Source organism: Phaenicophaeus curvirostris, chromosome 1, assembly GCF_032191515.1.
Source record: "Phaenicophaeus curvirostris isolate KB17595 chromosome 1, BPBGC_Pcur_1.0, whole genome shotgun sequence".
In the NCBI taxonomy this organism is placed as follows: Eukaryota; Metazoa; Chordata; class Aves; order Cuculiformes; family Cuculidae; genus Phaenicophaeus; species Phaenicophaeus curvirostris.
In genome coordinates, this window is record NC_091392.1 from 112,061,360 (window position 1) to 112,080,959 (window position 19,600).

Here is a 19,600-nt window from a genome sequence, read left to right on the forward strand (position 1 = left end):
ACTCAGTTGATGCTCACACAGGATTTTCAGGGCACCCTGGCTTTCCACTGCTCAGTGAACTGATGATGATGTACATCTGCCTCCACAGAAGACCATCTCTTTTAAGAACAGAGAAGTCTAAACACGTAAAACCTGAGCAACTTGTTTTAAACACTAATTATCTAACTAGATCATTCTAGAGATTTAATTAACCATTAGTCATATGGTACCCCAAATCAGAATCCTGCCTTCATAACCAGACACAACATTTGCTTCAAGCCTGCTAGTATTTCCTTTATTAGTTTTCAACCCAGAACTGACTGATGATACACTTTAAAAACAGTAACAGGATCCTAAGCACCAAGCATATAGTGAAAAACTTTCTGATAGATTTCATGATCTCTCATCTTAAAATGCTGATTTCTTAGAAACTGAACACTTCTAACCCAGTAATAATCTTAGAAATACTTCCACATTAGAGATCTTGCCCTATTAATCTTGGTTTTATTGTACCCCACCTATTTGCAGATGCTGACTTTTGTAAACAGATTTCTGTCAATCTTTACAAAAGTATCACAGCTAACACTCTTAAACTGAATGAAACCGATAGGTAGACTGATAGGTCACCTTCCAGTGTCAATGAAAACTAAACCAGAAGAATGAAAACTAAGCATCCCACAAGGACCTTTGTGTTATTTTTGTTTATATAAAAATGCTTCCTTTAAACAATTGTTAAGAGGTCAACTCACTTAGAAATGATAGTTGGGAACTCGCTATACTGAAACAAAAACAAGCACATAAAAATCACTAGCTTTCACTGGATAAGCCTGGGAAAACTGATTTCTTACAAGGTAAATTACCTTCTACAGACCAGGAAGAAAGTATAAAGACCACTCAAAACAACAACAAACATTCCAGTGTATGTTTATTAGATATACGATCTATGAAATAGTTTAATATTTCAATATTCAAATTACAAGTTTCTAATAAAATAACAAACTTCAATGGGTTCGCTGCTATGCTTTGTAGAGAAAAATGCTGCAATGTAAACAGTTATTGAAAACCTAAGGCTGAAACAGGTATCTGCTACAGAAATGAAAACTTCTGCTTTTGTCAGCAGAATCTACCACAAACAAGTGTATCAACCAAACAGATTAAAGAGGCAATAAGGTGTTTGCAGAGCTTCATCTTGGCCCCCATTTGATGTCTTTTACACCATGAAATTGCCTTTTCAAAGCATGGTTGTCCGCCCACTCAGCATTTAGAAATGAGTCATCGTCTTCCTCTTCTAGTTTCTGTAAACAGAACCGACAGGTTAAGAAGGCAGTAAGGAATGTAACCTGCGGTTAATGTCTACAACCGCACAGCTCACATAGACTGAAAAAAGACACTGTTACCTTAAGCTCTTCCTGCTTTCTGTAGTAATACAGCATCATCTGTTTTTGCTCTTCATGACTAATCAGAGGTTCACGCCCTGGAGCTCCTTGTCCTTTCTGAAAGGGAAATCATAAATTTTACTTATGATAGCATTTGCCATACGAAAGAAGCTGCTATGCAAAGATAGCAAAACCTTTCTTCAGACAATAGGATTTCTCAAACTTAATAAGGTCCCTCAGGACAGGAAAATAAATGCTGAGAAACATCTGCAGCATTGAAGTAAGAATTATTTTTTCATCTCAGCATCTGAATTATGCTGTGAATTTTGTGGACATCAATGGAAGCTGCAAACAGGATTGAGTCTATTTTACTTTCCACTCTAAAAGACAAAATAAATCTCTCTGCTTTAAGGCCGTTCTAGATGTCTCAACCATCTCTAGCTCGCCTGCTAATATTGACTCAAAATGACATACGACTTAGTCAAGCAAGGAAGGCAGCCAGTTATAAAACACTAGAAATAAAAGAAATGTTATTTGTTACTACAAGTAAAAGAATTTTTTTTCCAGGCAACTGTCCTCATGGAAGAAATTATGCACACAGCAGAAAATAGCTGATGATAGCTATTGTCAACAAAAGCAAACAGAACAGTTTGAATGGAGATACTGAACCCTCTCTGGAACAAAAAGCATCTGAGGTGGTTTAAATTAGCTGTCCAACTCAAGAATGCAGGCAACTCTTGTCAGATAGAAAACCAGTGTACCACTATGCGTTCTCTGAAGAGGTCTATCAACTAATTAAACACTAATGCAACTTCCCTGGAAGCCTAAATTTTAATGGCTGTCACCACGATAGGACAGAGAAAGCAATTTTGGTCTTCTAAATGACAAACACATAAATCACTTGACTTATCTTTGAGGAATTCTATTGCAGACACCTGCAGATAATAAATCTGCTGTAACCTTTAATGCTTTCCATGGCAGAGAAACTCTCACTGACAGGGAAGTGAAATGCCACTCCGGAATAATTCTGAGCTATGGGTAAATATTCTGAAACATCTGACATTGACAAAACCATCCTTTGAATGTGATTTTAGAGGGAGAGAGAGATATATAAACACATACGAACAGGGTGAGCATCTTCTGGCAAAACCCCTTAAACTGAATTAAAAGACTAAAAATTCTTCCCTTGAATATGGCATTCTGACCAGAAATAAACACAAATGTGTAGTTTGGACAGAATCATTTTGTCTAAACAGTAATGAACAGTCCCAGTAACTCAGTGCTAATTCTGATACTGCAAGAACATGGCCATGGCATCAGACATCAGTATACACTTAGACTAGCTTTTGCTGAAGCATTAGGTCTATAAACTGAGGAGCAGAAGGAGACTTTTGCCTCATTTTAGCTCATTACACCAGAGAATGTTCACAATTAATAGAGAAGGCTTCATCTGCTTTATCATATCTGATGACAGGACAGTCCCCATTTCTTTAAGTGATCATCTGGAAGCTTTAAGTGAGCCCCAGCTGACAGTGCAGCTGGGTGGTGCAGGCCTAGCACCTTGGTTTTCCTTCTAGCACTCAGTGAGTACTCACTGTCATTCAGACACAGAACAGACTGAAATAGGGATGAGAGGTATGCGCTCAAAACATTAAAGCTGTTTTTTAAAGGCCAGAATACGGTGAGAAAAACATTCACAAGTACAGTCAGAAAAACAGGGCAGAATAAATGACTGAGTCTGTTCAGCTCTCTGCAATGAGACAGAACTGAGAGCCATTTGAGGTTTTTAAAACTTTTCAGTTTATATTTAATCTATTTTTAAGTACCTCTTTGCTGCACTTTAGAAAAGTGCTATGGAGCAAGTAACAGGAACTGTAGTCTTTTAACATACAGGCTAAGGAATTACTAAAGAAAAACTTAGACTATAACAAATGAAACCTTAAAATAGATGTGCAGTTTTAAGATACTCAAGTCAGAACTAATCTAATCCATTTTATACACCTATGGACAATCCTCTTCCACAGAGAATGTGACAGCCAAAGATCAATAACTTGTAAGGAAATCTCTAAGCTATACTTACTTTCTGTATCTTGACAATGATGGTAGTTTTCTCATTTTTACCAACATAGTCAGACAGCAACTTTGTTTCTTTCAACTCCTTTCCTGCCCACCACAATTGTGCTTGTGATTCTTCTATAACTTCAAGTCCAGCCTGTGAAAAATAAACAAACAAGGTGAAGCGGGGCTGTGTGTTGTGTTGGCTTTTTGTTTGTTTGTTTGTTTTCAAACCAGAGAATTGTCTGGGAAAATCTTTCTGGAATTCTTAATCTGATATTACACTACATTCCACTACATTTTCCTCCTTATATCAATCTACAGCATTTTCATTCATATTCCATCTAATCTTGATCTAACATAAACACTTTGGGCAATAAATTCTTAATAAAGGAATTAGAAAGAAACAGCAAACTATCTAAAATGGGTTCAAGACTTACCTGAACTCAACTCTGTATGTAATATTTGAAATAAACTTAATTTATCTTATTTCTAATTAAGCTACTGGTGCGCTTTTACATAAACTACCAAACAAAAATATTAAACAAAATGAAAACAACCTTCAGTGACAAAAAGAAGAACAGTATAGCACGTATTTAAGCCAGGCACTACACATAATCCAGATACATTACTGCATACATGTGTTCCCGACAAGTCTTCTCTATCTTCAAACTCCATCCTGACTGGATCATGTGGAGGCAATCCCATTGGATACACAATCATCACAGCCCCTCGGAGCTGGTCCAAGGCATCTTTCACCATCTCCATATTAACACACACATTGGCCTGAACTTGTTTCTGTAACACAGGCAGGGATCATTGGTAGTTTAAAAAAACACGCAGAAAGACTTCACTTTGTAGTCAGTTCAAAGGTTCAACAGGGGGATATTTGAGCAAAGCTAACTGGCTGCACATAGATATTAGGAGCACAAGTTTTCTCAACTGAATAACAACTTCTGAATATATCATTACACTTTTGCCCCTTCCATCTAGTTTGCTTATACAGGGGAAGGCAGGGGGCATGGGGAAGAGATCTTCAACTAAATTGTGTAGGAGGCATTTAGTAACAAATGTCTGTGGGATACAGGCATTCAAGCAAGTACGCATATGACCACAGAAATTGGATGAGGAGTCTCTTGTTCCAAGTACTTGTGATTAATGAACAAGATTCAAAATAGTAGAATTCAAGGGAGGGCTAGAGAAGAGGCCTAAAGCTTGAGAAAAAAATAGAGCACATGGGAGCAGAAAAGTAAAGCTTTGCATATTGCGTGGCTTGTGCAGAGATCTGTAAGATCAAATACTTGAGATCATTCCAAATCCTACTCTAATGGACAGAGGAAAAACAAGACACATCTGGAAGAGAAGAGAAAGATTTTGCTTATGCATTTAACAGTTCCAATATTTTAAGTAACAAGTTTTATGAAAAAGCGAGTAAGAGAATACTGCCTCCTTGTGGGCATTCTTACAGCAGCTAGCTGGAAAGTACAATTGGTTTCTCAATCTCAGATGACCAACCTTATTTTTCTTTAAATACACAGGCCTATTTCTTTATTTTTATTGTTATAAAGTTATGAACGTAAAAAACCCACTTCAAAAGCAATCCTTAAATTCATTCACCAGAGAATGGCAGTAATTTGTAGAGTATGTTAGCATGCAATGCAGCAATTTTGCAACTTTTTATATTAGATGACAACATGGTATATAGCTGGAATTCTCACCCAGGAAGACCTGCAAAGTGGAGACCAGATCTGTAGATATTTTTGACTCAAGAAGCAAAACTACATACTATTAATTTCTTCCCTGTTCAGAAATAGAGTTGATGAGATGCAATCCAACAGAAAAATAAGTCTATCTGGAGAAAATCTTTATAGTTCAGAAGGCGTAACCTGAATGATCTTTCATTCTGCAAAGGTTTTGATACAACTCATAACAGTCCGGCTGAAGTCCTGCCTCAATTCAAGAAAGGTTTGCTGGAACTCGGCACACTGAAGTGCTGCCACGTGACAGGGCAGCTCCTCTGCTTGCCCCCATGAGGCCTCTGGAAACACTAAACTGCTTGCTCTAAATCACTGATATGACACTGTTATCAGCAAAAAATGAGCGAAGGGGGCCAATGTAAGTGCACAGGCAACACTAAATTTCGGTAACATTATCTATTTGCATAACTGGTTTAAAGCTGTTTCAAAGTTCCAAACATACCAATTCCCACAATTGTAGTGGTGGGAAGACAATTACTTGCAGATGTTTACAAAAAAAGCAATCTGATAATAAATATTACTTAACTTGTGTTTCAAAGTCATATGAAAACTGAGACATGATACAGAACCTCTACAGACTTGGTAAAGTGAAGTTGAATAATTGAGACCGTAGTCCCATCACAGCGTACACTCATGCTTATCTTGAAAAACACACACTCACAGGGACTGAGCATGAGTCCAAGTGCTTGTTAAATCAAGGCCTAATCTAAGATGCTACAACACATTTTTCAATTAATTATACATAAAACTGAAAAGTCCCTGTTAACTAGCAAACAGTATGCTGTTCCAGAAACATCACAGAATGCAGTTAATTTTTCACCAGAAAACACGACAAGCATTCGCCTAAAGAATGCATCAATAGCAAATTAAGAGTGTGTGGATAAAATTAAATGTGATTTAATCATTTAATACAGTCTTGGTTGCCAGCATTCACTTGGCGTTTAATATCTGATTCCTTAACTTGTTGAACCAGCTTGCCAAAAGCCATTAAGAAAATCATTAACAGAAATGTCAGGTTTTATTAGACTAGTCACATCACTTCATGATATTACTGAAAAACAGTCAGCCCTTCCACTGAATAAAACTCATATTTTTTTCTTAAGCTTCCCAACTACATAGCACCTATTAAGAAAGTCCCACACAACAATTGCTACTTCAGAAAACTTACCCTGGAGATTAATGCCTTGGCTTCCTCTATTGTCTTCTTTATAACTTGCTGCATTTTTTCATTTGGAGCTAAAAATAAGAGACACATATTTAATAGTCTACACTTACTATACAGCAACAAGCAAACCACCAGTCCAGGTTATTCTCTACCAGAACCAGAAAGCAGAAGAGGCACTAATAAGTTGCCAGTTGGATAACTTGTTGCCATATTTTGTATTAACTTAAGAAACAAAAAGTATTTCTCCTGGGAGAGCCAAACTTACTTGTCCACAAAGACATTTTATTGGGTTTTGGAACTTCATTTGGAACATTAATACTGATGTGCAGATGTGCATAAAAGGGGACAATGCCTTGGAATTTCCTGACTTTTTTCAAATTAAGATTTCAATCTAACAGCAAATGCAGTTTTGCAAATGCGATGTGTATTTCATATTATAGTTACCTATTTTAATTGTAACAAAAAGCCTCTCCTCAAAACCAAAAATCCAATTAAATCATATTCATTCACAGCTGAACATTTAAAATGCATCATTTGACGGTGTTTAGTTTGGCCCACGTTTACATGTTGTTCGACATTATAACTTGGTTAATATTACAGAGCATCCTTCCATTAACAAATGCCTGAGTGCAATTACAAGCGGTGCTCTCCTCATGTTAAAGTTGCTTGCAAATCTCTACTGTGAGGCACAACCATGCCAAACAAGACCAGCTTTGTCTGCACGCCTACATACTATTTCTGAGAACACACTTAGAAGTGAAAATATTCAGCTATGTTTATGTTCTTAAACAAGTTCAGCAAGGGCTTAAATTTGATTGGGTCATGTGTTGTGTTAGAATTATTTTCCCCAAAGGAAGACACTGGGAATAAGCTGTTTGCATACGACGGTCTAAGACAAAGTTATTCCAAGATTCCTCCTTAATCAAGCTTCCCTGCAATCAACACCTAGGGGGCTGTGGACTCGAGAAGGGCTGTTATGGTGTTGGGAGTACAGGGAGACAGCAAGAAGACAGTCACGGTCTCTTCTGTGCAATCAGTCCTCACACTCTTGACTCTAAAGTAGTGCCCAATGCACATACCAAGTGCTAAAGCAAAACCACTTGGCTGGAGTTGCAGAAGTTAAAACTGACGGGAGTGATTTCAGTAAGTCTGGGTCACAGTGAATGAGAAAAAAAAGGAGAAATATTAGGAAAAAAAACCTGTTAATGTATCTTGGAGCCTCGGGAGAAAAACAGTCCACAAGTACATATTTACAAATACGGAGAATACATTAAAGTGAAGCAGTCAAATTTGCTTCTGATCATTGCTTACTTATCTTTAGAGTTTACTTCCAAGCACTACAGTTGCAAATTAAATAACATGTGGCTGAAGAGAATACTACTTTGGCTTTTAAATCAACATTACACCAGGCCCTAATCCAAGAGAGAAGACTTCTGTATGTAACTGATACTTTAGTTGACCTATTGTGAAAGCAGGCTCTTGAAACACTTAAGAAATCTAGGATTACCTTTAATATAGCTTATTTATATGATTATTTTTACAACTAGCAAATAAACATGAACCAGCTAACATGCTGGCCTGAAATATGTACTTGCTTATTTTTTGAGGGTCTTCCAGGGCAGTGAGGTAAATGTGAAAGGTCCAGAACTACAGTTTTCATGTTCCTCATTAGATTATGTATATATATATATGGATTATCTATGTCTATAGGAAAAAAAAAACATTTATGATTGATTTACCATGTCCATTTCTTCGCCCCATTTCATCCTTCTTGAAGACACTTCCACCACTTGGTACACACTTTTCTGCCCACTCATCCTTTAACTTCAGTTCTTCGATTTGCTCATCTGTCAGTCCTTGCATATTATAAGGCAAGCTAACACCATGCTCTGCCAGGTCCTCCATCTCTTTAAAGCGTTTAGAGAATAAGATTAAAAATCTGTGTTACTGAGAACATATCGTTTACAAAAGCCTTTCAACCTACGTAGACACAGGCAAAACTTAACTCCTAGCCTTCAGTTTCTAAAGACCTGTGTATATAGAATAAATAATGAAGTATACATACATACAATATGTATCTAGAATAATGAAGTATACATATGCATACAAACATATTGCTTTATGTGCTGTAATTACATTATAATTAATACATTTCACATATATATGAAACAATGTAACAAATGACACAGTGCAGCTATGCACACCTAGAAAATAATCGCTGGTCACAAACTTCTTGGTTTTTTTATTTCCCTAGCCAGCTTTAGTTGATTGTTTATTCCTTTATCTAAGCACTTTTGGGATAGCAACATTTTCCAAAATGGAAAACCACTTTGTTGTTATACAGTAATTAATTTCTTTGCAGTTGAGAAAATACATAACTGGATTTCCTGTAGCTTTGTCCATTCTACACTTGACCCAAAGGGTCAGATTCACACCCAGTATGAAGTAAAACATAAAAAGAAGTCTCTGTACTAATCTATCAAGAAGCAATGGTCCAGGATAATTCTAGGCGAGACGACAGAGAGGTGTAAATGCTGGTTCCCCATGCACAATTTCACACAGAAAGGACGGTGTGTGGATGCATTTCCTAACCCTGTTTTGTAGAGTACAGCATCTGATCCACACCCTGCAAGCTACACTCACCACTCTCCTTCTGATCAACTTATCTAGCTGTCAAACCATTTCACAGCATCTTTTCCTTGAAAGCCCTCAGCCTCTTCACCATATTAATTAATGCATATCCACCTTGTAACAGACACACCAGAAGTACCCCAAGTTCCAAGAAATGGCAATTGTGTTCCCATAACTGTAAGTACAGGCAATCACAAGAAAAAAAAAAGCTAAGACTAAAGCAGCAAGTACTGTGGAGCAACAGCAGCAGATCCATAGAAAGAATCAGTGCTGAAAATATGGTAACCACGGTGTCCGGGTTTTTTTTTAACTTCACGTTATATGATCATAGAATTGTTTTGGTTGGAAAAGAACTTTAGGTTGGAAAAGACCAAGCTCAGACGGGCTGCACCTTTCAGGTCAGTCTCATCCAAAGGGAATCCCAGCTCATGCATTCCCGGGCTGGCCCTCAGTGACAACCAAAGGGTGACCAGCAGGCACAAACATCTGTTTTACAAAAGCTGTCTCCTCAATTGAACTAAAGCACTAAATAAGACACATCCAGCAACTCTCCCATCACATGTCAAGTGGATGCTTTGCATTGTGTATGTGTGAAACAACACAAGAATTTTGTTCACACATAGGGTTTATGAAGCTAGTACTGGACAAGACAGGCTGCAGTTCAGAATGATTCTCAGCTACTCACAGTGTGAAGCTCAGAGCTCCAAATGGTCTCATAGAATCATTAAGGTTGGAAAAGACCTCTAAGATCAGGCTGAGAGAGTTAGGAGACCTTATAGCAACCTTCCAGTACCTGAAGAGGGCTGCAGGAAAGCCAAGGAGGGACTTTATAAATAAAGCCTTGCAGTGATAGGAAGAGGGGGGATGGCTATAAACTAGAGAGGGGCCGATTTAGATTAGACTAGGAATTTCTTGACAATGAGGGTGGTGAGGCACTGGCACAGGTTGTCCAAGGAAGTTGTGGATGGCCCATCCCTGGAGGTGTTCAAGGCCAGGTTGACAACTCCTCACTGAATTATCTAACCCTTCTGTGGAGCCATTTGAAGTGCTATTCCTCTCTTCCTGCGAGCTGGCAGACCAAGGGTGCTCGCCAGCGCACCAACCCTCACAAACAGGAGTGAACGCCCGCTCGGTTCGGCGGGTGCGCGCTGCAGGCCGGTACCTGAGCACAGGCGCTGCACCTTCAGCCTCCCGTTGTAGATGCGGGCGACGAGGGGCGCCAGCTGGGCCAGGGGGCTGCTGCCGGCCGCCTCCAGCAGGAACTGGCTCTCATCGCCGCGCTTCACGTGCAGCCGCACCATGGCGGCCCCTCTCCCCTCACAGCAACCGGGCCGCGTCCCTGGATACCGGCGGCTGGGGGGAGGGCGGGGAAAGAAGGGACGTGCCCGGCTCTTCCTGCCCCACCTCCCACACACCGAGGGAGAGGGAGCGGCGCCACCCGCCCCCGCCTTCAACAGCCCCCTCAGGCCCTTCCGCTTCCGGCCTTTGGGCGCGCACCCCCCACTTCCGCTTCCGGCTCCACCGCGTCCACCTTCCCCTCGTGGCCACGGTGCGCCCGCACTTCCGCTTCCGCTCTACCCAAAACTCCCACAAGCGGGCTCAGAGTCCCCTAAGGGGCCCGCGCTGCGGGCAACGAGGAGCAAAGGGGGGGACCCGTGGGAGGCAAAGACAGAAAAAAACAGCTAAACGTTCCTTAAAGGCAGTCATGTTTATTTCATGAATGCTGCAGGGCGCGGGGGGCCCTGGAGGGGGAACAGCCTCGAGCAGGGGGTCGGTACAAGGGAACACAGAATCCATGGAAAGGTGCTGAGCGCTGCTAGCGTTAATTCTTATTCTGCTAGTACGTATTTTCGTTAATACACATCACAGCAGTTTTATAGATACACGCACGCACACACACACTCATTTTGGGAACATTTCTTGTGATCTGTGCAGTACTTGGCGGTCAATCTCCGTAATCCTGTAAAGTGTAGAGGTGCTGTTATCGCAGGTCCATTTCAGGCAGTAGTTTTGTTGTTTTTTTTTTTAATAATCACGGTAATTAAATATTCAACAAAGAACATATTTATCACGTTAACTCCCACTAACAAAAAGGTTTCCCCCCTCCCAAAAAAAATTGTTTTGCTAATGTTAGAATATACTGAAACACCAATCACACAGATGTTTATAGCAACAGTTTAAAACAAGGTAATTCACAGACCGAAGCACAAGGAGTAGAGTACCGCCGCTGTTTAAAATGTACAAGTACTGTCTAATGACCTGAACAGAAAAAAAAGCACAATATAAAACTCACTATCGTCACTCCTCTATCAGACTGCAGCTCATGGCTAACCATATACTGCTTAATGGAAGAGTGGATTTCTTTATAAATAATGTTCTGATACGATTTGAGAGTTTAAAAATTAAAAAAGTACTGTCATCGTGTATTCTGCTACTATAAATATGATAGTGTAGTACATTGTGTTTCAGAACCAGTCTGTTGGCAAGTAAGCCAATGCATGTAGGCAGGTAGTTGCAGTTCCCCAAGAGATGACAGCGTTGTAACGCATTCGGCTGGATGAAAGGACACAGCTTCGTATTCGAGTTATGTCCTAAGAGGCTGTGAATTCTAAGAACTGCAAGTTCTATAGCATACATAAATGCAGCTAAAGGAAGTTGGTTATTTATAATTGCCTCAAGATAACAATGTCTCACGTTTTATACAATTTCAAGTAAGCTTTAGAAAACAGAAGCACGAAGAGCTGTGTTTTTGTAGCATAATATGTAGACCTGTGATATAGCCTTCCCTAGCCTCAAAGCAGCCCCAGACAAAGGGGCTCCATCACTCATGGAGTTTTAACTGCAAAAGTGACAAATGCTATTACTCAAATCAGAGAATTGCCCTTCTCCTATTTTCTTTGAAAGTAAGATTTTAAAAACAGCAGGAAGCCTAGTAGGTGGGGAGGATGCTGAGCAGACAGACCAGTCACAAAAGATTACCTTCTCCCTCTCTGCTGTAGTGTGCAGGTTCTCTCACTCAGGTCTTTCTACAGGACAAGAAAATCCTTCTAACATTCAAAGGAGGAGAGTGGGACAAGCCAACTTCAATATGTTGTCTGCAACAGGTAAAGACTGATTTGTGTTTTAAAAAACAAGGGGAGGGTTTTTTTTCCAGATGTTGAGGGAAAACTTGTTCAATCAGTTGTTTCCAGTTTGTGGAAAAAACTGTCTTTAAAATAGTAATGCATAAATGGATGATATGGAACAATTATTCTGAAGTAATGCTAGTGAGTATGTGCCACGATAAGATGTAAAGGCTGAAATGTACTGACATTCAAAATACTGAATATATTAATATGCAAAGTTCCATCTGTATTTTGAAATTAAACTATTTCTGTTGTGCCTCAAATTCAAGTATAAGCCTTACAAATATCCATAGCCTCTGTTATAAATTAAACAACTTCTAAACAATACTTGCTAACATTCAAATCTCAAACTTTGGCAGCTCTTTGGTAAATACTTATAAATATCAATTAACAAAACAGTAAAAAGGGAGTGGGGAGGCTACCAGCAGGGAGCCTCTTTTTTTGATATTCCACAAAGGGGAAGACAAATGAGAGAGCTCCCTAAGCAAAAACTGTTTCCAAGAGTGATATATTTTAATGAGATTAGTAGCTCATCTTTCTTTTCTCTGTCTATTCAAATACTACTACATTGGGATTTTAATAAATTTCAGACAATTTTTTGTGCTCTACCATATATACATATTCAAAATTTATACACAAACAATAGTGGCTGTTTATGAGTAGAGTTACATTTCAGTGCATTTGACAATTAATTATTGCACACAGAATAATCTCAAATGCCCAATTATTCTACTGGATAAATGTAGCAACAAATATAACCTTTTAACATTTTTTAACATCTATCTTTCCGTAAAATCTTGTGTTGGTGACACCTTCGGTGCCAAAGAAGTGAAAGGATCTGCAGGGGATCTGTTGCTGGTTATTCTTGATGGTATAGGAGGTGCAGGTGGTCTTCTTGCTGGCATTGTATAGAAGCAATCAGTAGAACTTTTATTCCAGTCATTATCAAAGTTAAAGTCTGAACCAAGAAAAGTATTTTGTTCAGTGCTCAGGAAAACTGGAGATCCAGCTGACTTCCTGGAACTGATTTGCTTAAAATCTGGAACACTTGTAGATGGCTTTAGCTTTACGCTGAAACTATCATCATCATCATCAAACGTTACCCATCCTTTTGGTTGTACTTTTTTGACCATGAGAGATTTACTTTGCAAGCAAAAAGTGTTTTCAGATGCATCAACGGAAAATACAGGCTTGCTTGTATTACAGCTGGGGGGATTTAGAGAAGGGAAAGGATTGCAAGCAGCATGTCCTTCTAGTACATGTGAAGTTTTTTCAGACTCTTGCATTTCTGTTCTAAATGGGTTTCCAGCATTAGTTCTTTCAGTGAATGGATTTGTGCAGTTCTGTCCAGTAATAAATGGATTTGGAGAGCTGCGCATATGCTCCTGGGATGTGTTAAAGGTAGGAGGCATTGCTGGCATGCAATTTACAGTATTCAAAATATCAGCATTTCTTTGTTTTGCTGAAGGCAATTGCATCAACTCCTTTTGGTTTAAAGTTGGAACAGGTGATATTCGAACAGACGTCTGCATCTTTGACACAAGCTGCTGAAATGACAAATCTTCAAAAGGGTCACTGTTTAACTGTGTTTCAAGTTTAGTGCCGAACGTTCCATTTATTTTAATCTGGAAAGAAAACAAGGTGCTTAGTAATCACATGGCTGTCTGCTTTAAGATTATTACTAACTCCCCATTTCTCAGTCTTTTATGAGAGGAAAAGAAACTCTTGGGCTTAAACTGAAACTTCAAGACAGTTTGGTTGTAACTTGCACAATGCACTTGTAGGACAATTGCTTCTTTTCTGGAAAGCAATAACTCTTAATACCTTCTCTGAAGAAAAGCCTACTACCTGTTAAACACAATTTTCCCCCTTGTTGGCTGATGCAACTTGGATCTACTTCATGCAGGTCAGAATCCAAGCCAAAAGAACTAGTGGACATGGTAAAAAAATCTTTAAGAAACTTGGGAAACGATGCTGTATTCTAAACAAGTGATAACCCAACACAAATAGGAAATAAAAAGCTCTAGGTTTCATTGTTTGAGAGTTTATGACAGTGATGTTACAAGCAATATTTAAGCATCACAATGAAAGGAAAAATTAGTGTTATTAGTATACGCACTTAAAACATTTCTATGTAGACATATGCATCTGTAGGCATCTCCAGTGCTTCTTGACATGTGAAGGTATGGTCATCAGTTTAGAATATTTTCAAATGGCAAGTTATCATTGTTTAGAATAATACCAAATAGAGAAGGCAGAATTTTCTCCACATAACTTCTCATCTTTTAAAAACAAAATACTCCCAATTTTATAAATGTCTCCAAACAATGCAAATTTCATACTTTGTAACAACTGTCTGAAAAGGCAGAGAATATCTACCTTTGTTCAAGTCATCACACTGACAGAACAGAATTTGGAGCTTCCCCTTAAGCTTTAATTCTTTGCATTCGTTTAAGTTAAAACAGCTTCTGAGAATTCAGATTTGTCATTTTAGTACACCACCTCAATACACCCAAATAGTTTGAATATTTAGCATGAAAATTCTGTTAACTAATGAATTGTTGAACTAGAATGCTAGCTAAAACTATCAACTAAACCACAATATTATTATAGCCTAACCTTGGTCTTTAAACATCTTGTTTTTACTGCACTTATTGTGAATAGCTTAAAGCATGTCTCCACATATCCACTGCCTAACTATGCAAAATTAGTTTACAGGCTTTAGAGACTCTCAGGAATAATAAGACTGTTATAAGTTTTTCGCAGTGTATCCAGCATACCAATTTCTTTTAAAAAAATTGAAGTTATAGCTTGAATTGGTTGGCAGGAGAAATGAAGTATGCAGGCAACAATACGCTCACTCTGGTGATTTTTCTTTTGAAACAACAATATCAGTTACATGTACTCCTGGTGCTACTAAGTCAGACAGTTCTAAAGTAGATGAGGCCTAATGTAACCAAACCGCAGAAGAGTTCGATATTGGTATTTTTATATGTATATATTAAGCGGTTTGGAAAATAATATTAAAACAAAGACATCAAGTATCTGAGGGGGGAAATGTGAAAAACTGAACTGTAGAAAGAATGCAAATCAAATGCAACTTTGCACCAGCTGGCTGGGTCCCATGTTGATTAACCAAGTAATCAAAAAGTACAAGACCACAAAGAAACTACAAATCCCAGTTGCTCTTTTAATGTATATAAAAATTTGCTCTGAATAGTTCTGGAACCAAATGCTTATTTTAATTGTAACAAACAGTATATTTTACTTTGGCTAACGGTAAATTATCTGTTCTCTGAGAAATCTGAAATGTGGGGTTTGTTTTGAAAAATTAAAAAACAAACAAACCTTTGGCAGTGCAATTGCATCAGGATTTATTTGTATTAAAGATAAATGTTAACTAAAACACCTATTCATTTTTTCCAAACAGAATGAGACCAGGAGATTCAGCCATGACTAAGCAGCATACATGAGGTTCCCATTGTTTCACAAAAGATGATGAAGCAAAATATTTGCTATGATGCTAATAAATACAGTTAACAGTATCAATTTTAATTGCATTATGAAAGGAAAAAGCAAACTATGGTATGACAGTCAATTCATTAATGGGGACAGGTGGTTTTTAATGTGGATGAGACTGCAGATGTATGAAAACAAGATTCATACATCTTTTCTGCTTAAATAGATGGAGACCACATACAAGATTGGTAAATAGTCAGATACCTGTTACCCTGATGGTTGCTCCTGCTTGTGAAAGAGAAACAGACATCAAAAGGAAAGAAAATTAGGAAGAAAATCCAAGTAACAAAGCAACCTCATGTTAAAACCACATTGTTTTCACAAAGCTGTTTTTGAGATATGAATACAAAATTATTTATTACACAGTATACAAAATTCTAAATTTCTGTTCAACTCTCTAGTAAGAATTATAAGCTTTACCATTAAGAGTCAAAAAACCTAGCTGAAGCCAATGCTAATGTAACTTTACAACATCCAGTCACTGCACAGCTGATTGTGCTATTTTTTTGAGGAGTGATTATAAGAATTTTACAACCATCTATTAACGTGAACAGCAGTACAACCCTCATTCTGTGTTGGTGTGATCATCTATCTATAGTAATAGGTTTTCAAACGTAAACATACCCATAAGACTTCTCATTCAATCAAAAACCAAAATCTCCTTAAATTATAATAAATAAAGCTATTTAAAATAACTGCTTTTCTTTTTTAATGTATTGCTTGGTGATCTCCAGTCTCCTGAATATTCAAACTGTATACAAGTAAGGAGAGATTTAGGTACTTAAATGTCACAATTGAGCTTTGAATCAAAGGATGGGCTTGGAATCCACTACCTCTCTAAAGACTTGGTATTTATTTAAAGATCTATTATCAGAAAATGTCATATTCCAAATGATAATCAAGAAACAAAATTAGCGTAATTTAAGAAAACTCAAAAAAAGGAAAAAACTCCACAAAAATAAAAACCTCTGGCTATGGACAATAAACAAAGCTCAAAATGAGCCTTCCTTGTCACTGCACGGTCTTCGTTAATCAAAGAAATCCGACTGCAGAGAAAATTATAGCTCACTTAACTAGTCTCAAAGTATGTGGTTTTGCTATTTATAACAATACAGCCACAGCTCAAAAACTTGTTTACAGTGTACTTAAGCATACTTTTCAGCACTGTGTATACACACATAAATGTAATTTTCATAATAATTTTGAAGGAGTTGCTTGCACCGCCTTCACAAAATAATCAGCAGTAAAACTACATTTAGAACATATGAGGCTTTCAAAAGTGACACAATGCAATCTCTTTCTATTCACAAAATTGGTGCATTCTCAAATACCTTATGCATCTGTTTCTCTACTGGAAACACTTTATACTTTCTAACAAACTACATAGAAAAATATCTCCTCCATTTTTTGGCTTAAGTTTCCAAAATGAAAAAAGTTAACAGGGGGAGAGTGGTTTGGCAGAAAGAAAGGAAAAACAACAAAACCACCAGAAAATAAAACCACAAATTTACTTTTGCTAAGAACTGTGCACAAATCCATCAGCTTCAATAAATTTGTGATTTTATTCATGTAGACACTGTAAAAACTAACAGCACCAGCCCTTAGTGAAGAAATTTAGCTGTATGTACATATAAACGACACTGAAAATCTACATCTTCATTTTTTTTAAACTGTAGTAATAAACTATGGCTTTTCCTAGAAAAGGAGGTGTTTTTGAAAATAACACTCTAAATGGTCCACGAAATCAAATATTTATGTTACTGTGTTAAATTTTCAGAGTATTTTAATTGACACTGGCAAATGGGAAGGAATGTATTTCTATTAAAATATCTATCAGTATAATCTTCCTGAAACAAACAGCCATCAAAGCACCACATCATGTAGTCTATAAAGCCTACGTTATAATCAAAATTGTGTTAGATAGTTACTAGACAGTTTAATTTATGCGTCATTATAAAATTAAATTTCTTTGACCAAGTATTTTTCCATAGAAAGTTGTCAAATGATAATGTAATTTTAAGAAAAGTAAGTTGTAACTCTGTAATGAAATCATAAGTTAAACGTTTAGCATTTGAACAGGCAGCATGTGTTAACAAGCTGTGTTAATTTACATAATGAAAAAAGGTATATACAAAGGTTTACTTACTTGCTGCTGTGAAGGAGCAGATTCAGAAGGCAAACTGTGAGATGATCGGCTACGAGGAGGCGGTTGTGGGGGTTCCAGACTTTGTGGGGCACTTGTCTGAGAGGGATGTGAAGCCACAGGTATCAGAGGCTCCTGCATCCTTAGCACAGGCGGTGGCTGAGTGGTTGGCTGAGCAGGTCCAGCAGCCTGAGGCTTCAGTGGTTCAGGAAGCAATGGGGAGCCTGCAAGTACATTGGTAGTGTTGTTCATTGTAAAGAATTGTAATAGAAATCTTAAGAACAGCATGAATGAGAACATGTGGCTGTGGAAGCACTAAGCAGGACTGCAGAAGAAGGGGCTCTAAGAATAGCAGGTGTTCATGGCAACTAGATTAAAAGTCATCAAAAGCTCAGCATATCTCCATTAAAAATTACTATAGATACAAAATACAGAACCAGAAACAATGTCATTCTTAAGTGCCCTTCAGCTGTATTTGAAAGTATTTTGGAAGTCACTATTATGCATATTTTGATATTAATACAATTCGAAAACCTCTTAAGTTTAGGAAATGCTTTGAGGTTCAGACATAAACACTATTCCATATATTATGATTACAGAGCAACCACTGCAGGGAACGATCCAGTGATCAACAGCTATGATAGGACACATTATTATGCCCAAAGCAGAACACAGCAATCTGATCAAAGTTCCTCCTCATGGCATGAACTCTGTGGTTCTAGATCTCTCTAGATCTCCTCTGTCTGCTTCCTGTTATCTGATAAGGGTTTACAATACTTGTGGATGATCACCACTAACAGAAACAGCCAAACATTACTACATTCAAGAATCTTAGCTTCTAGTGAAAAAGGAGGACATCTGTTGAAAGCAAGGCATTCAAACTAGAGATAGTACCCCTTTACTGAATTTCTAAAGTAAACTTACTCCTTGGTGGTTCAGTTGGTTTGGTTTGAGTTTCAGGTGCTGGTCTTCCCCCAGAAGGGCGGACATGGCTTTGTGGTGCACTAATAACTCCAGCTCGAGGTGGAACAGTCTAACACAATAATCGGTAAAAAAAATATATTTTAATTCTGCTTTGGATCTGTAGTCATCTACTGTTAAATAATTCAGATTGATGTATGCGCTGTACTTCAAAGACTTTGCACAACATCTGATTCAGTATTCTTGGCTGAGTCCATTTAACAACTTTCTAAATGCTTTAAACCACCTAACCTCTGAAATCTGTCTTCCCTTTAATTGCCAAGATGCATATTGTCATTTCTTTGAATATTTTGAAAGTAGGCAGAAGGATGGTGGGATTAAATGTCAAAATGTATGAAAAAAAAGAGAAAGATATATCAAAAAGGAACAGAAAAGAAACAGAAAGGAAATCTTAACATAATTCTCAGGTCCACTCAGTGTGAAGCGGCACCCGCTGTGGTTACTGTCCCTGGTGCTGAAACCCTGACATGAAACTCTGCCGAAAAAAAGGAAGCAGCAATGTCAGTTATGAAATCCAAACAAGGGTTGAGCTAAAGCTTGACAAGCCACGCAGGCCTTAAGATATGTTTTTTCAAAACTTATATTACATTTATTTGGTTTGTTTGTGGGGGTTGTTTGTGTTTTTTTGTTTTGTTTTGCTTTGCTTCAGTTTTTGCTTAAGAAAATCTCAACAACTGAAAAGATGCAGTCAGCTTTGTCTGGTCAAATTATGCTGGCAATTGTAGTACCATGGTCCTTTTGGGAAAACAGTAAGCAGCTCTAACTGCAGTCCAGCTTGGGTGTGAGAATAAGAGACCAGTACTACTTGTTTTCTGTCCTGTTCATGTGACCAAGAATTCCAAGATATGAGTGGAGTCTGTTCTGCACAC

The 19,600-nt window shown here is 37.9% G+C and overlaps 2 protein-coding genes across 12 annotated transcripts in view; both read right to left on the reverse strand.

Moving 5' to 3' along the window:
• Positions 1-887: 887 nt before the first annotated feature.
• On the reverse strand, positions 888-10,383 carry CFAP298 (cilia and flagella associated protein 298). The gene is made up of 7 exons (XM_069871092.1): positions 10,126-10,383; positions 8,072-8,239; positions 6,336-6,403; positions 4,050-4,208; positions 3,436-3,567; positions 1,377-1,472; positions 888-1,274 (listed from the first exon to the last, which is right to left on the reverse strand). The coding sequence occupies exons 1-7, from the start codon at positions 10,262-10,264 to the stop codon at positions 1,164-1,166; spliced, it is 873 nt and encodes a 290-aa protein (XP_069727193.1). The 5' UTR covers positions 10,265-10,383; the 3' UTR covers positions 888-1,163.
• Positions 10,384-10,652: 269 nt separating this feature from the next.
• Positions 10,653-19,600, reverse strand: part of SYNJ1 (synaptojanin 1) — a 60,501-nt gene continuing 51,553 nt past the window's right edge. For 6 of the 11 annotated variants that reach the window (XM_069871181.1, XM_069871145.1, XM_069871137.1 and 3 more), the window contains 3 exons: positions 18,675-18,783; positions 17,754-17,974; positions 10,653-13,713 (listed from right to left, as the gene is read on the reverse strand). In XM_069871181.1, coding sequence (XP_069727282.1) covers positions 12,868-13,713; positions 17,754-17,974; positions 18,675-18,783 — 1,176 coding nt within the window. In that variant the 3' untranslated portion in view covers positions 10,653-12,867. Of the gene's footprint in view, positions 13,714-15,811; positions 15,836-17,753; positions 17,975-18,674; positions 18,784-19,600 lie in introns of all 11 variants that reach the window. The other 5 variants (XM_069871199.1, XM_069871152.1, XM_069871207.1 and 2 more) reach the window with 2 other exon arrangements.

Bases quoted from the DNA above. Each gene is read 5' to 3' on its own strand.
- CFAP298 (XM_069871092.1), bottom strand. From the start codon at position 10,264: ATGGTGCGGCTGCACGTGAAGCGCGGCGATGAGAGCCAGTTCCTGCTG. The intron at 6,404-8,071 runs GTAAATCAATCA...TCTTATTTTTAG, and splicing joins GGGGCGAAGAAATGGACATG to CTCCAAATGAAAAAATGCAG. The intron at 1,275-1,376 runs GTAACAGTGTCT...TTCTGTTTACAG, and splicing joins GAAAGCAGGAAGAGCTTAAG to AAACTAGAAGAGGAAGACGA.